We start from the raw sequence: 27,368 nt of genomic DNA, 5'->3' as shown, positions 1-27,368 counted from the left end.
ATTAGTGTAGGAAGTTGGCTCTGTATGTGCTATTTCAAAGTAAGGAATAGCATGCACAGAGTCCAAGGGTTCCCCTTAGAGGTAAGATAGTGGCAAAAAGAGATAATACTAATGCTCTATTTTGTGGTAGTGTGGTCGAGCAGTAGGCTTATCAAAGGAGTAGTGTTAAGCATTTGTTGTACACACACAGGCAATAAATGAGGAACACACACTCAGAGACAATTCCAGGCCAATAGGTTTTTGTATAGAAAAATATATTTTCTTAGTTTATTTTAGGAACCACAGGTTCAAATTCTACATGTAATATCTCATTTGAAAGGTATTGCAGGTAAGTACTTTAGGAACTTTGAATAATCACAATAGCATATATACTTTTTACATAAAACACATATAGCTATTTTAAAAGTGGACACAGTGCAATTTTCAACAGTTCCTGGGGGAGGTAAGTTATTGTTAGTTCTTGCAGGTAAGTAAACCACCTATGGGGTTCAAATTGGGGTCCAAGGTAGCCCACCGTTGGGGGTTCAGAGCAACCCCAAAGTTACCACACCAGCAGCTCAGGGCCGGTCAGGTGCAGAGGTCAAAGAGGTGCCCAAAACACATAGGCTTCAATGGAGGTAAGGGGGTGCCCCGGTTCCAGTCTGCCAGCAGGTAAGTACCCGCATCCTCGGAGGGCAGACCAGGGGGGTTTTGTAGGGCACGGGGGGGACACAGGTCAGCACAGAAAGTACACCCTCAGCAGCGTGGGGGCGGCCGGGTGCAGTGTGCAAACACGCGTCGGGTTTTCAATAGGTTTCAATGAGAGACCAAGGGGTCTCTTCAGCGTTGCAGGCAGGCAAGGGGGGGGGGCTCCTCGGGGTAGCCACCACCTGGGCAAGGGAGAGGGCCTCCTGGGGGGTCTCTCCTGCACTGGAGTTCCGATCCTTCAGATCCTGGGGGCTGCGGGTGCAGGGTCTTTTCCAGGCGTCGGGATTTCAGAGTCAGGCAGTCGCGGTCAGGGGAAGCCTCGGGATTCCCTCTGCAGGCGTCGCTGTGGGGGCTCAGGGGGGACAATTTTGGTTACTCACAGTCTTGGAGTCGCCTGGGGGTCCTCCCTGTAGCGTTGTTTCTTCACCAGTCGAGTCTGGGTCGCCGGGTGCAGTGTTGCAAGTCTCATGCTACTTGCGGGGATTGCAGGGGTCTTTAAATCTGCTCCTCTGGAAACAAAGTTGCAGTCTTTGTTGAACAGGGCCGCTGTTCTCGGGAGTTTCATAGTCATTTGGAAGCAGGGCAGTCCTCTGAGGATTCAGAGGTCGCTGGTCCTGGGGAAAGCGTCGCTGGAGCACTTTTCTTCTGAAGGAGGGAGACAGGCCGGTAGGGCTGGGGCCAAAGCAGTTGGTGTCTTCTTCTTCTCTGCAGGGGTTTTTCAGCTCAGCAGGTCTCTTCTTCGTAAGTTGCAGGAATCTGAGTTCCTAGGTTCTGGGGAGCCCTTAAATACTAAATTTAGGGGTGTGTTTAGGTCTGGGAGGGCAGTAGCCAATGGCTACTGTCCTTGAGGGTGGCTACACCCTCTTTGTGCCTCCTCCCTGAGGGGAGGGGGGCACATCCCTAATCCTTTTGGGGGAATCCTCCATCTGCAAGATGGAGGATTTCTAAAAGTCAGAGTCACCTCAGCTCAGGACACCTTAGGGGCTGTCCTGACTGGCCAGTGACTCCTCCTTGTTTTTCTCATTATCTCTCCTGGACTTGCCGCCAAAAGTGGGGGCTGTGTCCAGGGGGCGGGCATCTCCACTAGCTGGAGTGCCCTGGGGCATTGTAACACGAAGCTTGAGCCTTTGAAGCTCACTGCTAGGTGTTACAGTTCCTGCAGGGGGGGAGGTGTGAAGCACCTCCACCCAGAGCAGGCTTTGTTTCTGTCCTCAGAGAGCACAAGGCTCTCACCGCATGGGGTCAGAAACTCGTCTCTCAGCAGCAGGCTGGCACAGACCAGTCAGTCCTGCACTGAACAATTGGGTAAAATACAGGGGGCATCTCTAAGGTGCCCTCTGTGTGCATTTTTTAATAAATCCAACACTGGCATCAGTGTGGGTTTATTATTCTGAGAAGTTTGGTACCAAACTTCCCAGTATTCAGTGTAGCCATTATGGAGCTGCTGTGGAGTTCGTTTTTGACAGACTCCCAGACCATATTCTCTTATGGCTACCCTGCACTTACAATGTCTAAGGTTTTGCTTAGACACCGTAGGGGCATAGTGCTCATGCACCTATGCCCTCACCTGTGGTATAGTGCACCCTGCCTTAGGGCTGTAAGGCCTGCTAGAGGGGTGACTTACCTATGCCACAGGCAGTGTGAGTTTGGCATGGCACCCTGAGGGGAGTGCCATGTCGACTTAGTCATTTTCTCACCACCAGCACACACAAGCTGGCAAGCAGTGTGTCTGTGCTGAGTGAGGGGTCCCTAGGGTGGCATAAGACATGCTGCAGCCCTTAGAGACCTTCCCTGGCATCAGGGCCCTTGGTACCAGGGGTACCAGTTACAAGGGACTTACCTAGGTGCCAGGGTTGTGCCAATTGTGGAAACAATGGTACATTTTAGGTGAAAGAACACTGGTGCTGGGGCCTGGTTAGCAGGGTCCCAGTACACTTCTCAGTCAAGTCAGCATCAGTATCAGGCAAAAATTGGGGGGTAACTGCAACAGGGAGCCATTTCTTTACAATTAGCGAGTGAAAAGAAGGTAGTTCCCCTCAGATGGATGACTGTTTGAGTGGGGGCAATATTCCAGGTCCAACATCATATCCCCATAGATGGGTACTGAATGACAGCTTTGGTATAAACAGTTGATCCCATTGTTGATACAGTTATATATGTACACAACGCATCCAGGGAAGAACATTTCAGACCACGGAGGCAGTAAAATCCAGGGCTCTCTGGAACAGCCATGCTATGATAAGAAGCAAGATTGAAAAATAGCATCCCATATCCTGACGAGCTACCATGTTATCAGGTGAAGGGAAGTATCCCCATAGTGCAAAGCCCATCAAGGCCTCAGATATATATAGCCACTAGGACAAAAAAAAGGCAGATGAAATTTGGAGTGGAGGGGACCCAAACTACTTTACAAGGGCACCTAAATTATTTTGGTGGCACAAGAAAAGTCAGATTAATAAAAAAAAAAATCAGAATCTGAAATATTAATAGACTTTGAAACGGAATGTACAACTTCCTCAACAAAGGTATTCATCCTCCACCTTGGTTCCATGTCCTGCATCTGTCAAACAAGCTTAACCAAATATGACCGTCCCAGTGGTGGTCTTCCTAGATAACCATGTTTAAGGAAGGTAAGGTACCATTCATCCTAAAGTTGGTAGTCATTCCAGTGCTTTTTATGGGTCTATCCTACCAGCCTTTTTGAAAAGCTTAAGTGTCAAATGGAATCCCAGCAAATGCTGGCCACCTATCAGTCAGAGTTCTGCCCCTGACATCTAACTATTTGAATCTAGTTGAGATCTAGTTGGCTTGAGATCTAGTTGAGTTTTTTAGGTGGCTAAGCGGCAGCCAGAATGGCCGCTATTTAGCAGAGCTTCATAACTAGCTCACAGATCTCCCAAAATATCCATTTCAGATTCAGAGCCGTCCGCTGACAGGGGTGTTCCGGGTACAGTCGGAGTGATAGAGTGATACAGTCGCACGATTGAGGAACCTCCGAGAGCTGGGGCCCCTCGCATCCCACAGAGGCGCAGGTGTGACCTGCGGCAGGAGGACAGCGGTGGGCCACGTGGAGCCCGAGGTGCAGGTGAAGAACCTGGGATCACCACGGCTGGATCACTAGCCTACAGCGGTGACTGAGGACAGCAGACAAGGCAGGGTGCCCAGTAGGGGGACCCGCGGGAGCTGGGGCCCCTCATGGCTCAAGCATTGCTGGTTCTGACTTATGGCTGGCGTGGTTGATGCCTGAGGCCAGACCCACCTGGGGCTGGATCCACCAGCTGCCGGAGCAATGGTGAAAGACAGAGGGCAGCCTGGGTGGAGGATGGACTGAGGTGAGGGGGGTCGTGAATCAGACGGGCCAGTGGCGGTCCAGTTCCCACCTATCATCTAGCTGAGATTGCCGAGTGGGCCAGGGCTCTGGAGGAGGGGCGACTGGGAGACGGGGCCCGAACATAGTGGCTGATCCTGCCGCTCACCCTGGAAGACAGCCAGGCCCCCTGGATGGTGAGGGCGATCGCTCTCTGGGGTCCCCAGACGGAGAAATAAAGATAAGACTGACACTCTGAGACTGGCGATAGGGCTGTAGATGTGTTGGAAGCGGTGGGGCCTCTGAACAGACAGGAGCAGCCGGGTTCCCCGCTCGATTATCTATGCTGTACTGCGGGCAACAAGAGGGCTTGGGCTCTTACCAGCGAAGGTGGGGGAAGACAGCTGGTGAGAGGCCTCTAACAGAGGAACAAGACTACTACACACTAAGGGAACTGCATAGGAGGCACTTGCGACACATGGTAATAGTGAGGTGCACAGCAGGTGAGAGTCCAGTCGAAGACTTACAAGTGAACCCATTGGGGAGTTGCGGAGCGGACACTCCTTCAGCATGGTCAGGAATAAAGAGCAACTCCCGCAGCAGAAAAACAAAATGGATAAATATGCTATTCCGAGGCAGGCGGGGGCTTGGGGGGCAGCAGCATTGGAGGATGCTGGGGGGTGCAAGAGGCGGATGAGGGCCCCCTGGGTTAGGTGCAATAATGGCAGCCATTCAGGACTGGAAGGGATCGTTGGAACCTAAACTAGACATGGTAACAGTGGATGTTACCCTCCTTCATGCAGAACTTTTTCTGGAGACCCTAATCACCAAATCCCTTCGCCCTACGAGTCTAGCTACATTCTTCACTGTTGAAAGGGCACATAGGGCGCCTGCTCCCCCCTGCGACCGGAGCCCCTCCGAAGACAATCATTGTGAGAATATTCAATTTCCAGGAAAGAAACTCTATCCTACAGGCTTCCGGCTCCCATGGGGACCTCCAGTACGAAAATGCAACCGTCTGCTTCTTCCCAGACTTCATGCTTAAGGCTCAATGACAGTGACAAAGCTTCCAGGATCTTAAAAAAGCATTACTCAAAAATATGATGCTTTACCCAGCATGCCTGCGAGTGATGGCAGAGGGCAGAACCTGGCATTTCACCACACTGGAGGAAGCCTAGGAGTGGCTGGAGGGGTCGCTGGCCGGCGGAACACAGAGGAGGATCTGGCAGAGGAAAGAGGATGGACCCTCCGCCACAGAGGCAGGAGCCCAGACCTGGGGCAGGGCGGTCTCTGACAACATAGATGGCCGAACTTGATGTGACCTGCAGCGGAGACTGAAGAGTCCAGATGCTGAAGATATCCTGGCTCCAGGATGCTGCACCCCCTGGGCCAAGACAGCTCTTATGACTGAGCTACCTATTGGAAACTGGTGGTCCTTTAAGCACTTGAAGTGGATTCTGGCTACAGTCCACAGCCCGGTCAGAACAGGCAGACGCTATAGAATATAGAAATGTTTTTGGGACATTTGAGTTAGCTGCTTGTATAGCAAATGGTGAATGTTGGAATTGGTTGTGCAAGCCCACCCACACAAGAGTTTGAGTTCTTAAGGGAGACAGGTGCTCCGCGATTGGGGAGGTGGGCGGTTCAAAGCCTGCTTGGTGGGGTTGCATGGTCGGGGGAGTTTCTAGTTGGTGAACGCTAATTAGCAGTTTATTGTTATGCATTGTTTGCATGCTATTGCACAGCCATACGGCGACCTGGGACATTACTGGGGGCGAGAAGATAAACAAGGGTACACAAGAATGGGGGACAGATGCGGTAATCCTCCTCGGTATAGAAATGTCCACTAATGGCAGCCACAATAGCGCGCGCCCTTAGGGTCATGACATGGAATGCGAAAGAGCTGGTCAACCGCATTAAACACACCATAGTCCTTCAGTATTTGTGCAGACATGGCCCAGATATCATCCTGTTACAGTACAACATCTAAAAGGGAATCACTACATAGCACTAGACAGATTTGGTTATCAGCTGGTGACACACGTGGATTAGACTCTAGGGGAGTGGGCATCCTCCTTAAAAAAACGATACCATTAATTTTGACCCGCACCTGGTGGCACATACTGGGACATTATGTAGCAGTCTCGGGGACTGGGAGGGCCACACGCTCAACATAAGCTTAGCTTATGCCCCGCTGAGACTTCAGCGGTCCACTCTAGCAGACCTGGGTGCCTTGCTGGTGGATCTCCCGATGGGACTTCTAGTTTTGGGAGGCAATATGAACCTTGTGGTTGACCCAGGGCTAGACAGAATTACACGAGCAAAGAAGCCCAAAGCTTTGGTGACATTACGGTCCTTTTTGGACTCCTTTGGCCTGACGGATCTGTGGAGGGAACACAACCTCAGAGAAGAGGCAATTCACTTATACCTCCATGCCACATGGTAGCTGGTCGAGGCTGGACTATCTGTTCACCACACGGATGCATGTTGGGAGGTTTAGGGATGCCATGCATTACCCGAGAGGGATTTCAGACCACTCTCCTGTGGGAGTTACATTGCTGGGTCCCACACAATCATACTCCCTGCCGACTGGACTAGACCCTTGGCATCTGACGGTTAAGTCCTTCAGGAATAAAATAAGTGAGAGCACTACACAATATTTTTAGGAAAATCTGGGGTCAGTTGACTCTGCATGTATTTTGTGGGAGGCCTTTAAAACAGTAATCAGGGGACATGCTCAGGATTTGATAGAGGAAGTAAAAAAGAACAAAATCTGCAGGGTGCGGAACTTGAACAGGAAACTGAGGCCCTTGAGACCCAGTATCACACAGTTTGGGGGGGTGGAAGGTGGTCTCCTGCACCAACTGCACTTAAAGCTGCAAGATCAGCATACATTGGCCAAACAACATGCCCGGACCTATGTGTTAGCGTCCCAGCATCAACTGTACGATGTGGGCAATAAAGCATATAAACGATTGGCATGGCTGGACAAGAGAGACCGAGAACTGTCCTGGGTCAGGGAGATACGGAACAAGGAGGGTACACTCTGCATGTCCAACGATGCTATATGAACCAACACCCGGTGGTTCATCGATAGGATAATGCAGGTTCTTTGCATATTTGGGGAGCACTCTAGTTACCAGATTAACTGGGACAAATCGTTGGTCTTCCCCCTGGTGTGGGCTCCACCCACCTTGCCCCTGGATTGCACTGTACCGATCTGCCAGGAGGGCTGCAAATATTTGGGGATATATGTCACTAGGAACCAGGAGTGTTTCCTCCAGAAAAACTTACAGCCATGCTCGATAGATTCCATAGAGATGTGGCTTACTGGAGGGCGTTACCACTCTCCTTGATGGGTAGAGCTGCCCTCTACAAAATGATGATATTGCCACGGCTCCTTATGTCTTCCAGAACACTCCCTATATGATACCGGCAGAGGTGTTTCAACAACTGAACTGGAAAATCAGTCTGCTGTTGTGGGAAAGTAGCTGCTCCCATGTGGCATTCCAAAAATTGAAACTTAGGGTCTAGGATGGTGGACTAGCCATCCCAGACCCCCTGCGCTACTACTGGGCAACACAATTGGTCACCATTAATGACTGGGCCTTTGCTTATCAGGGGGACCCAGCGTTTTGTGTGGACAGAGAGACGATGGCCAGGGAGGCATATGAATCCGCCCGCTATGTCTGCGTGGGCTTTTGATCACTGCTGATGCACACGGGAACAGTGGTGAGAGCGTGGAATGACGCCACCCGTTTTTTGGGCTGGAGATCTACTTTGACGGCCTGAACACCACTATGGTTTTGTGATTATTGGGGGATCTTGGTGGGTTTCACAAATGGTTTCTTTTGGGAATTGACCACCTAGGAGATATCTGGAGGGACCAAACACTGGTGACGTTCAAAGTCCTCCAGCAAGAATATTCTTTGGCGGACATTGAACGGTATAGGTACCTGAAGCTGCGCATGCACTGCGCCGACATGTCCTGGAGAACAAGCAATTACCGGAATCCTCTATAGGACCGCCTTCTGACAGAACCATTAGAAGCGAGGGCCATATCTCTGTTGTGTAGGAAATTGTTGTATAATTCCCCAGACCCGATATCATCCTTGCGCAATACATGGGAGGTAGATTTGGGAGCACTGGATGATGAAGATTGGGTGCAGGTGAGGCAAAGTCCCAGGATAGTGGCGATTAGGGCCCGGTTCAGGTTGATCCAGCTGCGGTTGCTGCATAGGGCGTATTACTCCAGGGCAGTGTTGTGCAAGATGGGCAGAGCATAGGCTTCGCAGTGTTTGAGATGCTGTGGACATGAAGGTACCTTCTATCACATTATATGGGCATGCCCCGCGATACAGGCTTACTGGCGAGGAGTCTCTGGGGTGGTGGCCCGGGCACTTGGGAGGGCAGTCCCATTGAATCCAAAGTTGTTTCTACTTAATATAGGGGAAGAGGAGTCCTGGCCAAAGCATCAGGGATTGTGGTTAGCTGTAGCACAACATAGCCCGGGCGTGGGGTGCTGAGTCACCACCCAGCGTACTGGAATAGCAGTCAGACCTGGAATGGTGAGGAAAAAGTAACATACCAGAGTAGGGGTTGTCTGAAAAAGTGGGAGAAAATCTGGGGAGGGTGGGATGCCTACAGGAGCAAGGAGTGATTCTCTGTGTGAGAGCACATAGGTGGGTGGGAGGACTATAGACCGGCTGTATCGGACTATTTCACCTGTGTGGTTCCGGATCGAAATATTACACTTCTGATGCTTGACACCCCCATTGTAATCTGTCTCTGATTTGTAGATACATGCTGTGCTCTTTACTGCTTCATGCTACATTGTGCAATAGCTGTTTTTGTTGCCTAATAAAGAGATTTACAAAAAAAGATCAGCTTTTTATGGGACAAGGTTGAAGGGTGGCAGTCATTGCTCATTTTTTGGACTGGTCAGCCACCTATGACATGGTGAATCACTGACTGCTCCTGAGCTACTGTATACACCCTCAGTGGTGCTTGGCAATAACCACATGAACAAACATTGTGAATTTGTTGTGAGGACCTAAAGTAACTTTAAAAATATAATTTTTGAAGAAAAACTATCATACGTTTTTGACAGAAGGACTGGAAACAATATTTACACTGATTTTGTGTGTTGTAACCAACACAGCTTGTGATCATATAACTGTAATGAGAAGCAACAACATTAAGTATCAACTAATAAAAGGAAAAGGAGGCAGCTCATATATCTTTAGTTCTGCAGTACGTATAATTAGATACAGCATCGGATGAAGTAGTCAATTCTTTGAAAGGTGAACATTTTGGTACCATGAATGCTGTGAGAGGAGCTTACAGCACCCTCAAAGGGTGGAGGAAATTGTTCTTTTTCTTACTTTCATATTTATGTTTTGGCCACAAAGTGAATTAGGGTTGTGTCTCTTTTCTATAAAATGTCCACATTCTTCAACCTCTTGGGGGAGGTTGTGGGGTCTCTTCAGATATGGGGGCCTTTCATCTGAAGCCTAAAAAGTACATAAGTGGGGAATTAAAAATGCTTGTAAACATGCTTTGGGGTAACACAAATGCCAACCCTGTGATTTATGTGTACCTGAAGTTTCGTTATGAGCCTGAGGGCATGTAGCACATATTATGGATGATAGAGGACCATACTAAAAAGAAATGTGGAGATGTTTAAATTCCTGAGGATGGTGGACTTATTAAATATATCGTATCTGTTTTTCTCATCATTACACAATGCATATCAAATCACGTTAACATAAAAACAAAAAAGTGTTTACTTTTTTGGCACAATCATTACTCATACAATCTTGACTAAAGTGTTCTCTATAATCAGGGCCATTGGAATTATGTGAGTTTGCGTCCATAGTGGTTTCTGCATCATTATGGATTTGTTGCAGTTGCCACATAATCTATCACCTCCTGCATAATCTGGACATTTTATTAAAAAAGGATCTCTAGCTCAGACAGATCAAAAGATACTTTAAAATGCAGCAACAGGAGGAAGGCCTTTCTCAAAGGCTGACTGGTTATTTTTCTGTTGCCTATTGCTGTACTTTGTCTCAGGCTAGTACTGAGGAGGTGAAACCTTTGCCCAGATAGTATCAGCATTAGGACTTAAAAAATGTTCAGCAAGAAAGCAAGAAACCTCCAAAGCTACAAAGCGCAAGCGAAACCAACTTGCTTCAAGTATCTGGGCCTTTGTTTCTACAGCAGCAGTGACAGCTTCAGCAACGTTCTGCTCAGGGAGTATTTTTCTTCTCAAAAAGTGACAAAGTCCCATTCTATGTTGGGACTCAGAAGAAATGTCAAGGTTTTGCTTCTAAAAAGTGACAAAGTCCCTTTCTGAAGTGAGTTTTATTTTTTTTACTTTTTGACGTCCATACCTTCACCGGGAACAATCCACTTGATGATCTATCAACCTGAGTTCTATCACCGTCCGCCTGAAAATGTGCCTAGATCCCAGTCTACCTCCTACCATAGATACCTGGGGTGAGCCTGGGTTAATATGGAGACTTTGAGCGATCACCATATGCAGGAGTGTTATTATCATTTGAGGTGGTTTTTCATAAGGCTTTCTGTAACTAACCATTTCATCATGTCTCTAACTCAGCTTCTGTGTTTAGGTGGGTGCTGACCCAGTCAGTGGACAACAATAAGTCTCTTGGCCGATATTGCCCCGAGGATTGTAAACTTTTTTCTCATCTTACCTCTTTTTTATAGGGCGCAGCCCCAAGAGAATTACTGATTCATAATTAATACTGAAAGTCCAGTGCAACGCTGTGGTGCATGTTACCTCAAACCAGAACCACTGAATGGCTGTGCATCATGTGTAGATTTTGCTCAATATGAGTGGCATTAAATAGATCATGTGATGGTAACTGCATTGGAGCAGCTTAAATTGGGCACTGCTACATCCTTCTTAAGGAGCCACACCAATCATTTTCCTCTTTTATCGACCCTCCCTATAAAATCCTTGCCTGTACGAGATAATTGCGTATTTGTACCTCCCACATGTAAGTCATTTCACGTTTCAAGTGCACTCAATCAGGTGTTCGTTTTGGGCATGTTAGTAAATATTGTTTAGGGTCACTATGTCTTTCTCTTGTTTTCTAGACACAGTTTGCTGTCATATTTTAGCCATATATTCCTCCGGCACCAGGTTTAGCATTCCTGCTCCATTGTTTTGCTGCTCGTGCTACACTAAGGCCCTCATTCTGACCCTGGCGGTCTTTGACCGCCAGGGCGGAGGACCGCGGGAGCACCGCCGACAAGCCGGCGGTGCTTCAATGGGGATTCCGACCGCGGCGGTAAAGCCGCGGTCGGACCGGCACCACTGGCGGGGTCCCGCCAGTGTACCGCGGCCCCATTGAATCCTCCGCGGCGGCGCAGCTTGCTGCACCGCCGCGGGGATTCTGACCCCCCCTACCGCCATCCAGATCCCGGCGGTCGGACCGCCGAGATCCGGATGGCGGTAGGGGGGGTCGCGGGGCCCCTGGGGGCCCCTGCAGTGCCCATGCCACTGGCATGGGCATTGCAGGGGCCCCCGTAAGAGGGCCCCTACATGTATTTCACTGTCTGCTGCGCAGACAGTGAAATACGCGACGGGTGCAACTGCACCCGTCGCACAGCTTCCACTCCGCCGGCTCGATTCCGAGCCGGCTTCATCGTGGAAGCCTCTTTCCCGCTGGGCTGGCTGGCGGTCTGAAGGAGACCGCCCGCCAGCCCAGCGGGAAAGTCAGAATTACCGCCGCGGTCTTTCGACCGCGGAACGGTAACCTGACGGCGGGACTTTGGCGGGCGGCCTCCGCCGCCCGCCAAGGTCAGAATGAGGGCCTAAGTGTGTCCAAAGTATTGTTTAACAGCTTTGCATATCCAACATTTACAGGCCCCATTTGGCAGTGCTTCTATTGTCAACTGCCCGCCATATCGGTATTCTGGTTCTGTTTCTAAACCCCATGTATGTGATATCATTTGGCAATGATCCAACAGTAATCTTGACGGGTAGCCCTCCTTTGTACATCTATGATCCTGTACCTACTTTACTAAGATCAAGTCCAGTCTCCTGTGAGTGCCACTTGCATACAAATAACAGGAGAAGGTCTTGTCTCATGGGCCTTAAATATGTTAATCATTATCCATCCTTCCATTATTTCAGTTAATGATTTAACAATAGTGGGTTTAATGGTATCTTTTGGGAGATGTCTGTCTATTTATTCTTCCCAAAAAAAAAGTCACCAGCCAATATGATTTTGGGATCATCACCTCGAATATGTTTCTGAAAATACCCTCATCATCTACAATGGGGCATAAATGTTGGAGTAGACACCTGTCACGACCCAAGTCAGCACAGAGGACAGTAGAGTTAGCAAAAGAATATCAAAACAATATCCTATTCTTGAAGACTGGAGCTAACTGGCTTGAATATTGGATCGCAAATGACCACATATTGTATGTTGATAATGAGGGAACCTCATTCCCACCACAACAGACTTGACTTTGACCTAACTTTGATATTTAATATGGCCACTATTCATTTCTCCCTCCTGAAACGTTTCGACCCTAGCTACTTACCTCAAGCAAGGTGGCTTCATGGGATGTGGTGCCAATGCTTCCTGTGGGTGCCTCCGCGTCTCATAGGGGATGATTAATTAATTAATTAATTAATTTCCATTTTATGAATTCTGGTTATTTGTCAGCTGATTTTTGCCTCGGATATATGTTATTCAGCTTCTGGAGAGGACACATGCAGATGTTGTCCCTCTGACCTGCTGCCTTGACACAGATTCTTCTATGGAGTTAATATGGTTGCCTATGTGTTTTAGGAAAACAAGGACAACTGAGGACACAGTAAAATCTTGCAGCCAGCACTGGCTGCATCAATAATGCTTTTTTTGTTTATTGCCTGATGGGAGGCTTCACGGGGGGAGGTGGAATCTGGGAGGCAACACAGAGGAATTGAGGGTGATTAGGGCAAGATGAACAAGGGAATATTCCAGGGAGAGGGTGGGAGTAACCACACGGACAACAGATGGTAGTATGGACGGCCTGGGAGCATGGAAAAACCTGGGACATCAAAGAAAAACAAAAGTGGGGGGTCAAGCAACAAAGACTACAAAACAATATGGAGGGTGGGGCCTCAACAAGTAGAAAGGGTGCACAAGAGCAAGTGCAGGAAAAAGACGGGCGCTCTAGTTGACTGCTTCGGCAAAAAGAAAAAAGTAGTGCTTGATTAAGGAAGCAGTGGAAGGCCATAAGTACTTAGAACATGTTTCAAGAGAAGGCCAAACCGAAGATTTGGAAAGGTATGCCGTACACACCAACGTATGAAAAGCAAGCTAATAACAGTGGCAATGAAGCCAACCAATGGTAAGCAAATGGTGGCCTTTAAGCCCCCTCTAAGTATTCAAAATGTCTTGCAAGCGACAGCACATGTGCAGTGTCAGGTGAGACCTAAGAAGACTCCTAGGTACTATTTTAATATTCTTTAGCTAAATTTACTCTTCCAGATAATAAAAAAAAAACTACATTTGGTTTCAGTATGGTCAATTTGGTCCACATAGAAATTTAAGTTATACATCTAATCATGGATTTCTAATTTTTGACAATTTTTTTTACTTTTTAGGCACAAAATTAAAGGCCCCTAGTCCAGGTCCTGAAGAACCCTGCAAATCATCCTCTGGGAGTCCAAAATCGCAATTTTATAGAAGGGAGACTTAGCACTGAGCTCACTGTGGAGTCAAAACCAAGGCAAAAATAAAGAAAAAGAGTCACTTCTACTGCCTTTTTAGGTATGATATACCCGTTTTACAGTATTCAGACTATGCCATTCATCTGTCACAGAAATTGCTTTTTTTGATCCCATTCTATTATCTACCTAGATTAGACTTCAAAACTAAGGATACATGAACCTCCTTTTCCTGTCACCGCTGGTACTAATATTTGATACTGATTCACATTAAAATCACATAAGAAAAATGAGTCACAGTCACAAAACAATAAATCAAGGGAAATACTGTAATGTGTTCAACTGTTAATCTCCAACAAAAAAACATGTTTTTGTTCAATAATGGGGTTTTAAGAATTACTTTGGTAATTCCTTGGAATAAATTTGCAATGTTCTTGCATGCAGTTATTGATCCTTTAGGCATCTGTGTTTTAACTCCTTGGTTAAAACAGTCACCAAGTATGGATACTTTTTTCCATGATAGGGGACACTCCCTCTTGGTTTACATAGAACTAGTCCCATTTTCATACAAACTCAAACAGAAAGCAGGAACTACTCAAAAAAGCCCTAAAATGGGGTAAGTAAAATAATAAGGGCAGAAATCAAATGACCAAATTAGGAACAAATGTTCTAGTCCTATAAAGATTAACTTTGGGGCACCAAAGCTCTCTTCCGTCCCTCTACCTCTACTTAATATTCACATGCAACTTCTTGCTGAGTCTAGAAGTTAAACATCACCTGAACTTTCGGTTAAATACTAAAGACTTCCAGCAGGGGTTTCCAACGTAAAAGGGGGAAATGTAAGAACAACAAAGGAATAACCAGCAAAAAATTTAACCATTTCTCTTATAAGTGACTGGGAGCTGTTCCAACACACTACAAACACAACTGATCTGGATGAGAATAATCATTACATGAGAACTAATGTCTTACATCACTGATCCTGAAACTGGTATAGTTCTGCAGAGTTAAAAAGTAAAAAACAGCATTAGAATCCAAACAATAGTTTTTTTCAAATGTTAATATACCTGTCTTGCAAATTCCTGATACTTAAAGCCGTGAAGGAGCACAGCAGGCCACTCATAACCGTTAGCGGTAAACAAGGCAAGTCCCTCAGACTTCTGGGTCATCTTTTAGCACAGGGACACAGGACACCAGCTATTATAAGAATGCAGGTTTGGTGCCTGAAGGTTCCAACAAATCCTTTAAAGAGTTGGTAAGTCATTTTTTTGTTTGCTCAGTTGATTTAATGTCCTGTTGAAGTGCCTGTGTTAGAAAGTGGTCACTTAGCCTCGAAAGGAGTTGGAGGAGAAAAATTAAGAGGCAGTTGAATAAACTTATTTATGTAGTGACATTCCTATGTGATATCTATCAGAAAAGATACCTTGACAAGAAACAACAAAACATTTGAGGAAAGTATACTGTACAGGAAAGAGCTGACAATGCGCGTACTTCGCTTTCACTACAAGCTACTAGAAACAAAGGACTTCACTTAAAACTATGGCGTAAAAGTTTCACACTGCCATAGTACTCTCCAGAGCAATGCGCTTCTTCTTGTTTTGGAATACCCTTAACCTACTTCCAGGCCAGAAATTATAAGAGGGGAAAACACTAAACAAGGTAAAAGGTTTGAATGTCCAATGTAGCATTACCCAGGGATACTTTCTGTGAAAATTCTTTTGCATGTCACAAATGTGTCCACCAGAAGAATAATCCCACATTAGTAATAAAAAAATAAAAATAAGCAACTTCCACTTGAGAGTTCTCACTCAGAAATCAGTTGCAAATGTGTTTGTCCATCTACTTTATAGGTTTGCATACCACCAACTGTTGACAGTCTAGAAACCCTCCTACCCTAACCACCTTCCCCCTCAGTAGATCACGAAACCCACAAGGTTTCCTCTCCTCATCCATGGTGCCCTTGGAAGGAAAGATATGGCTCCAAAACACTGATGGACAGGCATGACTCTCCCTATGCCCATAGGTCTCTTATTGGTGAGACACCTGGATAAGCCCCCAGGCATATGACAATATGCCCTGGAAAACAACAGCCAAACGAGGATTTGCGTTCTCTGCAGTCTGATGTTCAAAAGAGATACAGCAGGTTGCCTTCAAGTTGCAATAAGTGGTTCTGAGGTCCATACATAAGCAATGCATCTGTAGCCAGAAGCTACACTTGTTGAACAACAGATATGCAACATGACCTGCGCTGCAGAAGATGGAGAATCATAAACGTGTAAAAGGACCCCCAAACTGTTTTAAACATGCTCGTCATTAGTAATACTGGGCTAAACAAAGCCAGCATACTTATTGTTCTTGCCCGGTTTTCCCAGTTCTAGTGTAAGCAGCAGGATGAAACCCCAGACTGTTTTCCAATGCTAAGGAAGAATTATATGAAGCAGAAAACGTGTTAATATGGATGTGAGAAAAAAGGAATAAACCTCAATTTTGTTGACATTATGGGTGTTCTGGCTGCTGCCAGGGTTGCATGATGGGTTGACCCCAATCAGAAGCAATGAGTTATGGTCTGACAGAAGCTGATGTGGTAGGCAGAACTAATACCTGAACTGACAATTTGGATCTGCTTGTTATTAAGTCAGCTGTCTTGGGAGCTGCCAGAGTTGAATTTCTTGCACTGTAAGCAGAAAATACATTCCCTTCGGGTCCAATGTGCCTTTTAGGAAAGCATGCAATATGCTGAGAAGCCCTTCTATTGTGATTTAGACTCAAAGGCAATGCACTTTAAGGCTCAGAGACCAAAATACTCAAATAACACAAAAGAATTTTCAAAGCTAGAAAAAGGAGGTTGTTGTATATTTACTCAAGCATCTGAAAGGCACAGCAACCTCTTGGTAAAAGAGCCAAGGGTGTGAAAATGCCAATTGAACTTGTGGCGTTGTCATTTATGATGATGGTGCTAGGTCACCGGTGCTCCCCCAGGGATGCCTGGCACTCTCTAGGACAGTCTATAGGATAACTACATTTATAGAGTGACAGTAGCACCAGAAGAGAAATTTCATAGTAGAACAATATACATTGTAACATGTTTTATTTACACACTGTACCTTTCCTAACTGTTCCAGGTGTGAGCTGTATGATATAAAGAGATACAGCAGAAGAGAGACCATAAGTTTAACTCATCCTACCATGCCAGTTCTAGCAAGGAGAAACGTTTTTTCCATAGTTTATGCACGTTCATGTAGTAAGTAAAAATAATTCAGCAAATATGAATGTTCTTCTGAGCTGTAGCCCTGTAATAGCATCTTATGGTCTTTTTGTTCAGGAATAGCACACTGTGGCTTTTACTTCAAAGTTTTAGATTTTTACATTGCAATAAAAATCATGTTAGGGCAGTGTTTATTTAACATACCTTGAAAGATTCCATATCTGAAAGTAAGCAAGCACTCTGCATCCTGGCCCGAAGGTGTGCCCCTTCTGCTGAAGTGCCCAGCTTCGCCAACACTTCAGACTGCTCTTCCAGCGAATCTTCGGTCATAGGTGCGGGCTCCTAAAACACGCACATAAGGATTTTGAGCAACATGTCTGTCTACATGGACTGACGTCTCTAACCACAAACTGTTAAGATGAATTATAGCTAAAAAGATAGACTACAAGACAACAAGAAGTTCAAAGAAATACCAAACTCTCACTATGAGGAATGTGCGTGTTTGAAAATGCTCAGCAGCAAAACTCACATTAGGAAACCATTGTCAATGGGTCATCTTGTCTCACCTTTAGTAGCTTGGACTGAGAGATAACCAACCCTCGGAGGGAGTGTTGTACTAAATAACACAACTAACACATTACAAGAAATAAAGTAACTCTATGCCCAGAATAAGTCTAACCAAAAAGATAAAGTTACGGGGAAAAATGTTACCTGTAAAAATTAATGTACAAATCTATTAAATAAAAATCAATGGAAAGCCACAAGTGCTAAACGTAAAGAAAAGGCCACTAAGAAACATTCAGAGAGATAACTGAGGCCTAGAGAACTAGTGTGGCCAACAAGCAAGTTCCAACTGTAGTCCAGCCCAAACCGGCAAACTAGGTCCTCTCAAAAACGGAACACAACCAACCCAAGACTGGTTACGGCCTGATTGGACCTCTTCAGTTGGGTGTAGCTTTGTTCCAGTGGCACAGTGAGAGCAAAGGATCAAACTCTGGGCATACCTTTGGCCACTAATGGTACTATATTGATGGGATGGAAGACTTCCCCAAGAGACTTCTAGTGGTTTGACTATCTGCACACAATTCCCCATCATCTTTTGTGTGATGGACCAAATTTCCAATGACCTTGACTCAGAGCAGGTATGAAAAGTCTGGTTCATGGTTTAAGCTTCAAAATAGTTTTCCATTCACCAGGTTTTCAAGAAATCTTTATGAAAGGCTTCACAGCTTTATGAAAATGGTGGGGTATTTATTTACATGAACCATCCCCACAGGTGTCTTCTTTTCCAAGGCCCAGTTATCAGTACCCCTACGTCTCATAAATCTAAGTACCACAGTAGTCCTCACAAATGGTCCCAGACCACTCAGGAGTATTGCACTTCTATGTAACTGGAAATCCAATGCAGGTCACAGTCCTCTCTGAAACCTGAAAGCTTACTTTAAGCAAATGGCTCTCAGAAGCAAGAACACTTTTCATACAGCAAACCTTTCTATATTTCAGGTGGAAGGTATGGGCAGTTTCCCATGCTAGTTTTCTGCAGGTTCAAGAGGAAATTCTTCTTCTTTAAGTGAACTCCCAATAAAAGTGGTTGAACAAAAAACAATTAGGAAAAACATCTGATTTTTACTGGTAGGAAATGGCTCATTCTCCAGATCCAAACTCTGCAGAGAAATGCTTGAAACAAAACAAGAAGGAACCAGCAGATCTTTGCCATCAGCAAATTTATGAAGGCCTCTTTGGAGAAAACAAACTGGAACAAAAGGCTGTGTTACATTTTACAGGTATAGGCATATCTCTTCCATATCACCCTACAGTTTGTCAAGATAAGCATATTAATTGCTGACAGTGGCCAAGCTCCCAGCAGGGCCATCTGCATTAGGAAATTAGGAGTTTTACTCTCATTCCACAAGACTCAATTATTCACAATAATACTCCTATCTTGGAAAATGTGACATGTAATATTGATCATGTGTGTTTATGAAAGGAAACATCAGGCAAAATTACCAATAAAGCAAGGTAATTGTCACTTACTGTCAGTCTAAACATGCCATTTGATTGATGGCAACATAATTCAGGGCAATGGGTATAACACATTCTGCTTCACAGCCCTTTTACTCAGCATACATGTAATTGTTTAGGTGTTGGTACAACTATTAATGAAAAGAAATGAGTTACTTACTTGTAACTCCAGTTCTCGAACACCTATATCATTTATATATTCACATGCTTGAATCATTCCCCATCGTCAGGCTGGGAATTCCTGGTACATTAAAGAACGAGTTACCTTCGGTAATGCCTTCTCTCGTGAGGCTATAGCTAGCTGCAGATTCCTTACCTTAGAATTATCCCCAGGTGTCAGACTGGATCCAAAATATTTTTCATTAGCAGAACCCCTGTGCACTGGTAATGGTATCGTTCACATGGGAAGTGACATTCCTGCACGCATGGATGCATCTGTGGTAAGTAATAACCTTTCTGTTAATGGTCAGAATGAAAGGCTGTGTTTAAGTTTGCTGGAAGCCTACACCACATTAGAGCTTGTTTTAAGCGCCTTGTGACACAGATTGTATCTTCCCATGAACTTTCAAGCTGCTTCCATTCCAGATCCAGTTCTTGCTGAACATGTCTCATCATAAGTCTGCGGAATGGAATGAGGCTTATATATCAGGCCTAATAGGGATTTGTACTGTCTTACTGCGGGGATTTGGGGGAACTAGAGGTCTCCGGATGAACTCCAAAGTATGACTAACTGGACAATCTGCTTCACCCATTTGTACGATGGTATGTCATTCCAAGGGGGAGCAAAAAGGGGAAAAAAAACTCATCTTTTCAGAACCAGATGGAAGAGAGGGTGCACAATTTGGGAGTCTAGCACTTTTTCGATCGTCACTGGTTTGAGCTTGTGAAGAACCTAAAAAAAAAAACCTCCAGATCTGCAATACTGCAACAGTCCAAAAGCCTTTGCAGTATCAGTGTCTGTCTTAAGGCCCTGCAAAGCCATATCCATGCTTCCCAAAAAGAGTGTGGCTGAAAAAAGGCATGTCCGAGACCTTGGATTGAACATCTGTATGAAAGGCTGTAGATTTTAACCAGCCTTGCCTCTGTAGCACAGCACTTCCTGCCAACTGACAAAAAACTATGTCTGAAGCATCCATTGCCACATCCATAATGAATGAAGAGGTCAGGTTCTCCTTGCTTTAGGATAGCACTCACTGTTTCTCTCGTGTCCTCAGAAATAAGATCCAGCAATGAAGCTATGTCATGCCACATCTGACAATCATAACGACCTAGAATTGCAAGAGAATTAGCAGTCTTTAATGAGGTTGTTGCCATAGAGGAAATTCTGCGGCCCAGATTGTCAATATGTTTACTGTCCGTGTCGGGCAGACTAGATGACTGTTTTATTGGAGCCTTGGTTCTTCTCTGAGCTGCTGAAGTAATTACAGAATCTGAGCTGGTATCACCAGTGAGGCATGCTGTAGCCGAATTCAGAGCCTTGTACTTCTTTTCCAGACAAGGTATTTTAGCTGGAACTGTAGCAGGTGTCATCATTAGTTTCAGACCTTCCGACCAGACATAATCCAGTATAGGTATGGATGTATAAGTTACTTACCTTAAGTAACGAAATATCTGGTAGAGACATATTCTAGTTGCAGATTCCTTACCTTAGAATTTTCCCCCAGGTGTCAGACTGGATCCAGAGATTTTTCTTCGAGCAACACCCTTGCGCGTCCGTAGGTGGCATCGGTAGACTCCGTAGGCTTCAGGGTCACTGTGATGATGTCAGGAGTAGTACATAGACGCCACCCTTGCGCAGTGACGTCAGTTCTTTTCTTTCCGCGCCACTCGCTGATCCGGAGAAGAGCTACCCTGGCTACTTTTTGGCAGAATTCAACCGTTTTGTCGAGTTTTTTGTGTGCGACTTTGTTGTGTCGAGGATGTCCCTCACGCCTTGTGTAGACTGTCATCGGACGATGTCGGTGACAGATCCTCATCGCGTTTGAGGTTACATATTTTCGTGGTTGCTCTTTAAAATCATTAAAAATACAAGTTGATTCAATGAAGCAATTAGTAAATTACATTTCTTTGCCGCTCTTTCATTTAGTGAATGAAATTTGTGATGGTATGCATAGCGTCTTCTGGAACTGGACCATCGTTTCCATTTGGGACAATATAATCTTGCTCCTCCTCATACCTTGCATCACCATCTGGTGGTAATTCACCTTCCTCTCCTTCCACATCAAAATAGGTAGAGCCGTTAGCCTAAACATCATCAGTGTCTTCTCCATGGACTGATCTCCTTGGAAATGGAGGAGGGGGTAGTGTTGATGGCTGCCTAGCAGGCAAAGGAGGAAGTTGAGGAGGCCGAAGGATGGGAGCAGCAGGGAACCCTGTAACGGGAATATTAGCTGGTAACAACTTAGTAAAGGTATCCATCATCTGCTGCAATGTTGACAGGAAGGCCATTGGCACTAGGACAACATCTGGCTGTCTGTAGTATCCTGTCTTAATTCTAATTTATTAACTTTGGACTCATATTCCTGCTGAGAAACATATCCACTGTAGAACCCTTCTTCATGCATTGAGTCTTCTTCAAAATCAGAGACGAATCTGACATCCAATTTTGTTGGGCTATAAGAAGTCAGTGAGGCATAATCACTGGCTTCTTCCTCCTGGTTTGACTGCAACAATTACAGGCTCATCCATGACGCTTAAGGGTGAGAAAACATCCCCATCCATGTCTTCTATTGACTTCATGACTCCAAATTGTGACACCGTCGCTAAACTGGTCTTTGTCGTCAATGGTATAGATTTCAGCGTCGACGGCATGGCCGACGTGAATGGTATATTCTTTGATGGTATGGATGTAGTCGGCACAGGTACGTTTTTCATCAACGGTAGAGTTGCTATCAACAGCATGGTAGTTGTCGACTGTATGGTCATTGTTGACAATGGTGTGAATGACATCATCGACAGTATGGTCGGCATCCACAGTCTCTTCGTCACTGACAGCATACTTGATGCCTATGGTAACTTCGACAGGGCCGTAGTCGGTGGTGTTGCTGTCAACAGGAACTTTATCGTCAACAACGTGATCAACGTCTTCAATGTCGAGAAGGATTCCTTTGAAGAAGTTTTCCTTTTTGGCACCTGTGAGGTTTCTGACTTACCAGCATAGGAGGTGGTTGCAAGCGGAGAACCAAATAAATCATGTTCCGGAAACTGTGAATGTTTCTTCTTGTGCACTGCCTTGGTGAAGTTCTTGAGGGGTGGGGCACTTCTCGCTGAATATTCCCCTAACGAGAAGGCATCTCCTTTAGAACGAGGAAAATCGTACTTATTCATCAGAAATAATATCAACCTCTTTTCTCCATCCTTAAAAGTCCTTGAAGAAAAAGACTTACAAATATTGCAGTCTGCTCTCTTATGTTTAGTTTAAAGACAGTAACTACACAGAGAGAGTGGATCATCAGCATAAGTCTTCCTGCTGCCACATGATAAACAGGTCTTAAAAAGAGACTTCTTTTCCTTGTCAGTCATGGTAACAGTTGGTGAAAGATACTTGACAGAGGAAAGATTTCCCTAGCACAGAGTTGTAACAAGTTCTCCCTTAAAACAACTCAGAACCCAGAACTGAAGAATGCTGGCTAAAATCCAGGGTACATCAAAATGGAAATAATTTCAGTTTCACAAAAAAGGTTAGTACAGAGCCCACACACAAAGTGTGGTAGAAAGCTGAGGTATGGTGGCATCAAGGGGGAGTAGGAGTGCTTAAGCTTCCACCTCATTGGCTGAAGTTTGGGATTTTTCAAATGAGTTGGATGTGTTACTAAACAGACTGTTGTTTGAGTCTACGGCCATTGTACACTGTTTATTGTATGGTACATATATTTTTTAATGAATACTGCTTGTTTAATGTACCAGGGATTCACAGCCCGACGACAGGAAATGAATTCAAGCATGTGCATATATAAAAGATCTAATGTTGCAGAACATCTCTTTCCACAGAAACCTAGACTTTGACTCCATCCAGGCTATCTGCAGAGTTGCAGTGCTAATTGCAAGATGCATGGGAATGATCAATTTTACAGAGTTTGTATAAGACCTAAGTCCTTGTTAGCGTTAAAACACTAAGGGCCTGGTTCACAATGATGAACGCATACTTTTGTGCAAGTTTACAATTTTGTTGCTATTCACAAACTACGAGTTAATAGTAAGTTTACGATAACGGAGACTCCGCAGACGGGCTGAGGGCTCTGCAAATAAAAAAGTAGGACAGGCCTCATGTGTGATGTGCTTCTCATTTTGTGTTTCAATGCCAACAGTCTCACATAATCTGCTAATGCACGTCCTGTATGATGCACAGCACATTGTTCAAGTGCTGAGACGCACGCAGCCCTGCCAATGCACCTAAAGTGATATGCCACCCATCGTCTGTACCAGTGCTGAGATTCTCACATAGCTCTCCGATGAGTGATGCACCACACATCTTCTGATCCAGTGTTGAGACTCTCACAACGCTCCGCCAATGCACCTCGTGTAATGTGACGCTCATCTTCTCTTCCAGCACTGAGATTGTCATACATCTGCTGATTCACAGCACTTTTGATGAGAAACTTTCCTTTGTGTTCCAAAACTGAGCCCCATTGCAGCACCCTAATGTACCTCATCTATGAAGAACAGCATTCACTTGTATTGTAGCACTGAAACCCACAAAAGGCCCTACCAATGTACCTCCATCCTAATGAGTCTTACCTCATGTTATTCCGGCATTGAGACTCACGCACAGCTCTGCCTGTGCACATCATTACTAATGTGCCTCACTTTCTGCTACTGAAACACTAAGACTCTCACAGATCTCTTTTGCTGCAATTGATTTCTGATGCGCACTACTCTCAGCTATTTAACCACCAAACCTCCCAAGCAGTTCTTCCAATGCACCTCACTCCAAAGTGCACTACGATGTGTACTAATGAAATAGAGTGGTGCACGAAGGAATGAGGTGCATTGGATACAGTCACACACACAGCTCTGCTGATGCACCAAATTTCTTAATTACATCAATCTATCCTAATCCAGAGAGCTCTTCCAGTGCATCTCATTGGTAATGTCCAACACACTCTGTTATTCTACATCAAAGACCTACATTACTAACATCTCATTGATGATGCACAGCAACTGCACTGCTGGACAGCATGGTAAAAAAAAACAACTGGCAAAGCCAAATACCTCTATGATTTGGCTTTGCCAATGTCTTATTAAGCTATGTTTACAGCAGCGTGGCTGCTGAGTTTGGATGAAGGTAAAAAAAAAAAAAAAACATGACAAGACCAGTACTGACAGCATCATATCAGGTTTTATTTTTGTTTTCCTTTTTCCGACTTGATGCTGTGCCATATATCTATAGATCTGGTCTAGTAAAGACCTATTGGGTTTTCCAATTCCCATTTTGAGTGAGGTGTTTACAATTCACATATAGGAAGTGTTTTTGTCACTTTAAAGATAATGTTAAAATAGCAAACACGGTAACAGCTTATACAGGAGCCATTATTTAAAGATGTTTGTGGGGAATGGAATTAAACTTGACCACGAACAGCCTTGGTTTACCGATCTCAAAAGACAATGCAAGCATCTGGAAAATAAATAAAAAGGTGAAATGTGAGAGGATTATTTAGAGCTTAAATGAGACCCCCATGCAACCCAAAATTACAAAAGAAATGACTTTCCTCGAAACAAAGTACCTTAATAGGAAAGTGCAGAAAAAAAACAAAGAGCTCTCCACTAACACAAACGTATTTATTAATAGCTGATGTCTGCTGTCGTGTCCTCATTTTTCTAAGCAATAAGCAGAGGCATTCAATAAGTTCTTAGTAGTCAAAATACAACTTATAATATAAGCCAGCTATCAAAGTATATCTTCTTCTTTGAAATCTGGAAAGTCAAGTTATCGTCGAAGATCTGAAAGCTTGGAAGTTTGAATGTAACTTCCCACTTGTTATGAGTATGACTCTTTGCCAGTACAGGTGCGTACTCAGATGCCTACCACAGCTGCTGCTCCTCGTGTCACAAAGAAGACAACATATCTTGGTGCTGGATATTATACCAGCTACTCTCCGAGAAATCAGTGTTCCCCCCACTTATAAATAAAAAAAGGTTTATCTAGCTCTGAATTTCTGCAAAGCTACAAGCAAACAAGAGGGTTATCAGGATTCTAAAAATCCAAAAGAGGCAGCAAATCCACCTCCATGACAATTTTGACAATCAAAGCCTGCATACTTACTAGTGAATTGTTTGCCCGGTGCATGGTTTTAAAACAGATTTATCCCTCCTTTGGATAACAAATTAAGTACTGCAGAAAAGAGGGAGTGAAGCCGGCGGGGGCTTTTATTGCTCATTTTATGAACCTCTGCTCAATTGGGTGAGGATGGATGCCACCTTTTCAGAAATGGTATTAAAGAAACTGGAGACATCGCTCACTGGCAGAACAATATGTAAAATTAGGTATTTTTTTACATTTTTTATATCACATTTTATTTGCATTATTTTGAAAAATATTGGAACCTTTGAAAGGTTTCCTCTTAGAACTCACACGAATACATATCCATTATTAAAACAGATAACATGACATTCAGACTTCAGCATACACTTTACATTCAGCGTCATATTACTTCAACCTGGACCACAATGTGGGATCCATAGCCCCAATATTTTATGTGCCTTTCCTGAGCACCCTCTGCAACTAAATATGTCCCTCTTGGCACCCAGACACTCTCATGTTACAACACCTTTCAGTGAATTGTGGGACCTTAGAGCTCCCCCAAAGCTTTGCAGTATCACACTTTGCACTGCCAATCCCACATTCCTGGGTATTTTTGGAGTACTTAGGTGGGCCATCATCTCCCCATATCCCCAGCATTTTACTCCTCCCCTCAATGGGATAACTGTTACTGTCACTTCCCTCAGAGCTCTGGATAAAGGCTTCCAGAGCCATACATTACACAAACATAGCCATAGTGTGTAGTTTAGAAACCACTGTACAGCCTCCTAAAGCAGGTGTCCTCCTCATTCTAAACAGGTGGGGGGTACTCAATACATTGGATGTAGCATCTTGTACTGCAGCAACCAGAATCCACTTCTCATTGTTACTTCCCTGGAACCTCTGTATGGAATTTCCTTAAGCTTCATGTACTGCAAAATTCTGTATTAAGAAAAATGATTTATTTTCCTGAAAACACACACATCTTCTCAGCCTGTCGAAGAGTGCACTGGCTCCCAGTTGCTGGCTTTGTCCAATTCAAGGCACTAGTGATGAAGCACAAAGCACTCTTCAGAGCAATGCTTTAAATTACTTTAAGCAGGCTGAGAACTGCAGATAAACATTTCCGGGTGACTCCCAAAAATGTGACAAAAAAGGCAGGTGTGGAGTCTTTCTCTGTGGTGGCGAGCTTTTTATGGCACACCAACCAAGGCGATATAAGGAATACACAAAAGATGCTGCCTTTTAGGAAGGATCTAAAGAAGCATTTATTTGTGTAACTGCGCAGCTTGGGTCGATCTAATCCTTACTCACTTCAGAATGGAGTCATTCGTGTTTTACAACTACTGATTTCATTGGGTTGGGGCAGGTAAGCGACTCCTCCCAATCTTCATCATCCATGGCAGCAACACCTTTTTCCCATTTTCTTCAACTCCAGTCAAATGGCGCGTTGTTTTATAGACTTCTGTGTACTTGAATGAAAATGTCACTTACCCAGTGTACATCTGTTAATTAGCTATCTTTCCGTTCCGAAACTCGGAGCGACAGGAACACGTCCGAACCCGATGGCGGAAAAAAAACAATCGAAGATGGAGTCGACGCCCATGCGCAATGGAGACAAAAGGAGGAGTCACTCGGTCCCGTGACTCGAAAGACTTCTTCGAAGAAAAACAACTTGTAACACTCCGGCCCAACACCAGATGGCAAGCTATGCAAAACATGCGTATCTACAGCGACAGATGCCATCGAACATATAGATATGTTCTCATTCAGAGACAGTGAAGTGCCTATAGTCCACAGCATCAAGTATGTCACCCTCCAATGGCATTCAATTCAGCAACTCGTGTCTATAATGTATAATCTATACCTCTCTTCTCAGCCAATGCTAATTCTTGTACTGCAGCACATGGGGCTAAATTTGGTCGCCACTGCTGTTGCTATCAGACGGTGCTTAGACAGTTTATCCGCACACATAACATTCTGGTAACCTCACTTTTCTCAGGGCCTCCCTATCTATATTCAAATCTTGCCGTTCTCCATTCATTGAATTTCATTAAATCTGAGGCCCAAAAGTATGTTCCTTTGTTGGGGACGTCGATCGCTCCATCATAGTTTGCTCTCTGGAGAGTTGCCAGATGTATATAGAAGCCTCTCCATCCTAGAGCAGCATCGGTCAAGTTGCCTCTACAATTGTAACATAGCTTTCTTCTAC

General features: G+C 44.8%; 1 protein-coding gene across 2 annotated transcripts in view; it reads right to left on the bottom strand.

Moving 5' to 3' along the window:
* RAB3GAP1 (RAB3 GTPase activating protein catalytic subunit 1) overlaps positions 1–27,368 on the bottom strand; it is a 434,305-nt gene that overhangs the window by 129,969 nt on the left and 276,968 nt on the right. For both annotated transcript variants that reach the window (XM_069225057.1, XM_069225058.1), the window contains exon 18: positions 17,101–17,238. In XM_069225057.1, coding sequence (XP_069081158.1) covers positions 17,101–17,238 — 138 coding nt within the window. The remainder of the gene's footprint in view (positions 1–17,100; positions 17,239–27,368) is intronic.

This window comes from Pleurodeles waltl, chromosome 3_1 (genome assembly GCF_031143425.1).
Source record: "Pleurodeles waltl isolate 20211129_DDA chromosome 3_1, aPleWal1.hap1.20221129, whole genome shotgun sequence".
Classification (NCBI taxonomy): domain Eukaryota; kingdom Metazoa; phylum Chordata; class Amphibia; order Caudata; family Salamandridae; genus Pleurodeles; species Pleurodeles waltl.
Note: the sequence above shows the minus strand (reverse complement) of the source record. Positions and strands in the feature narration are given on the sequence as shown.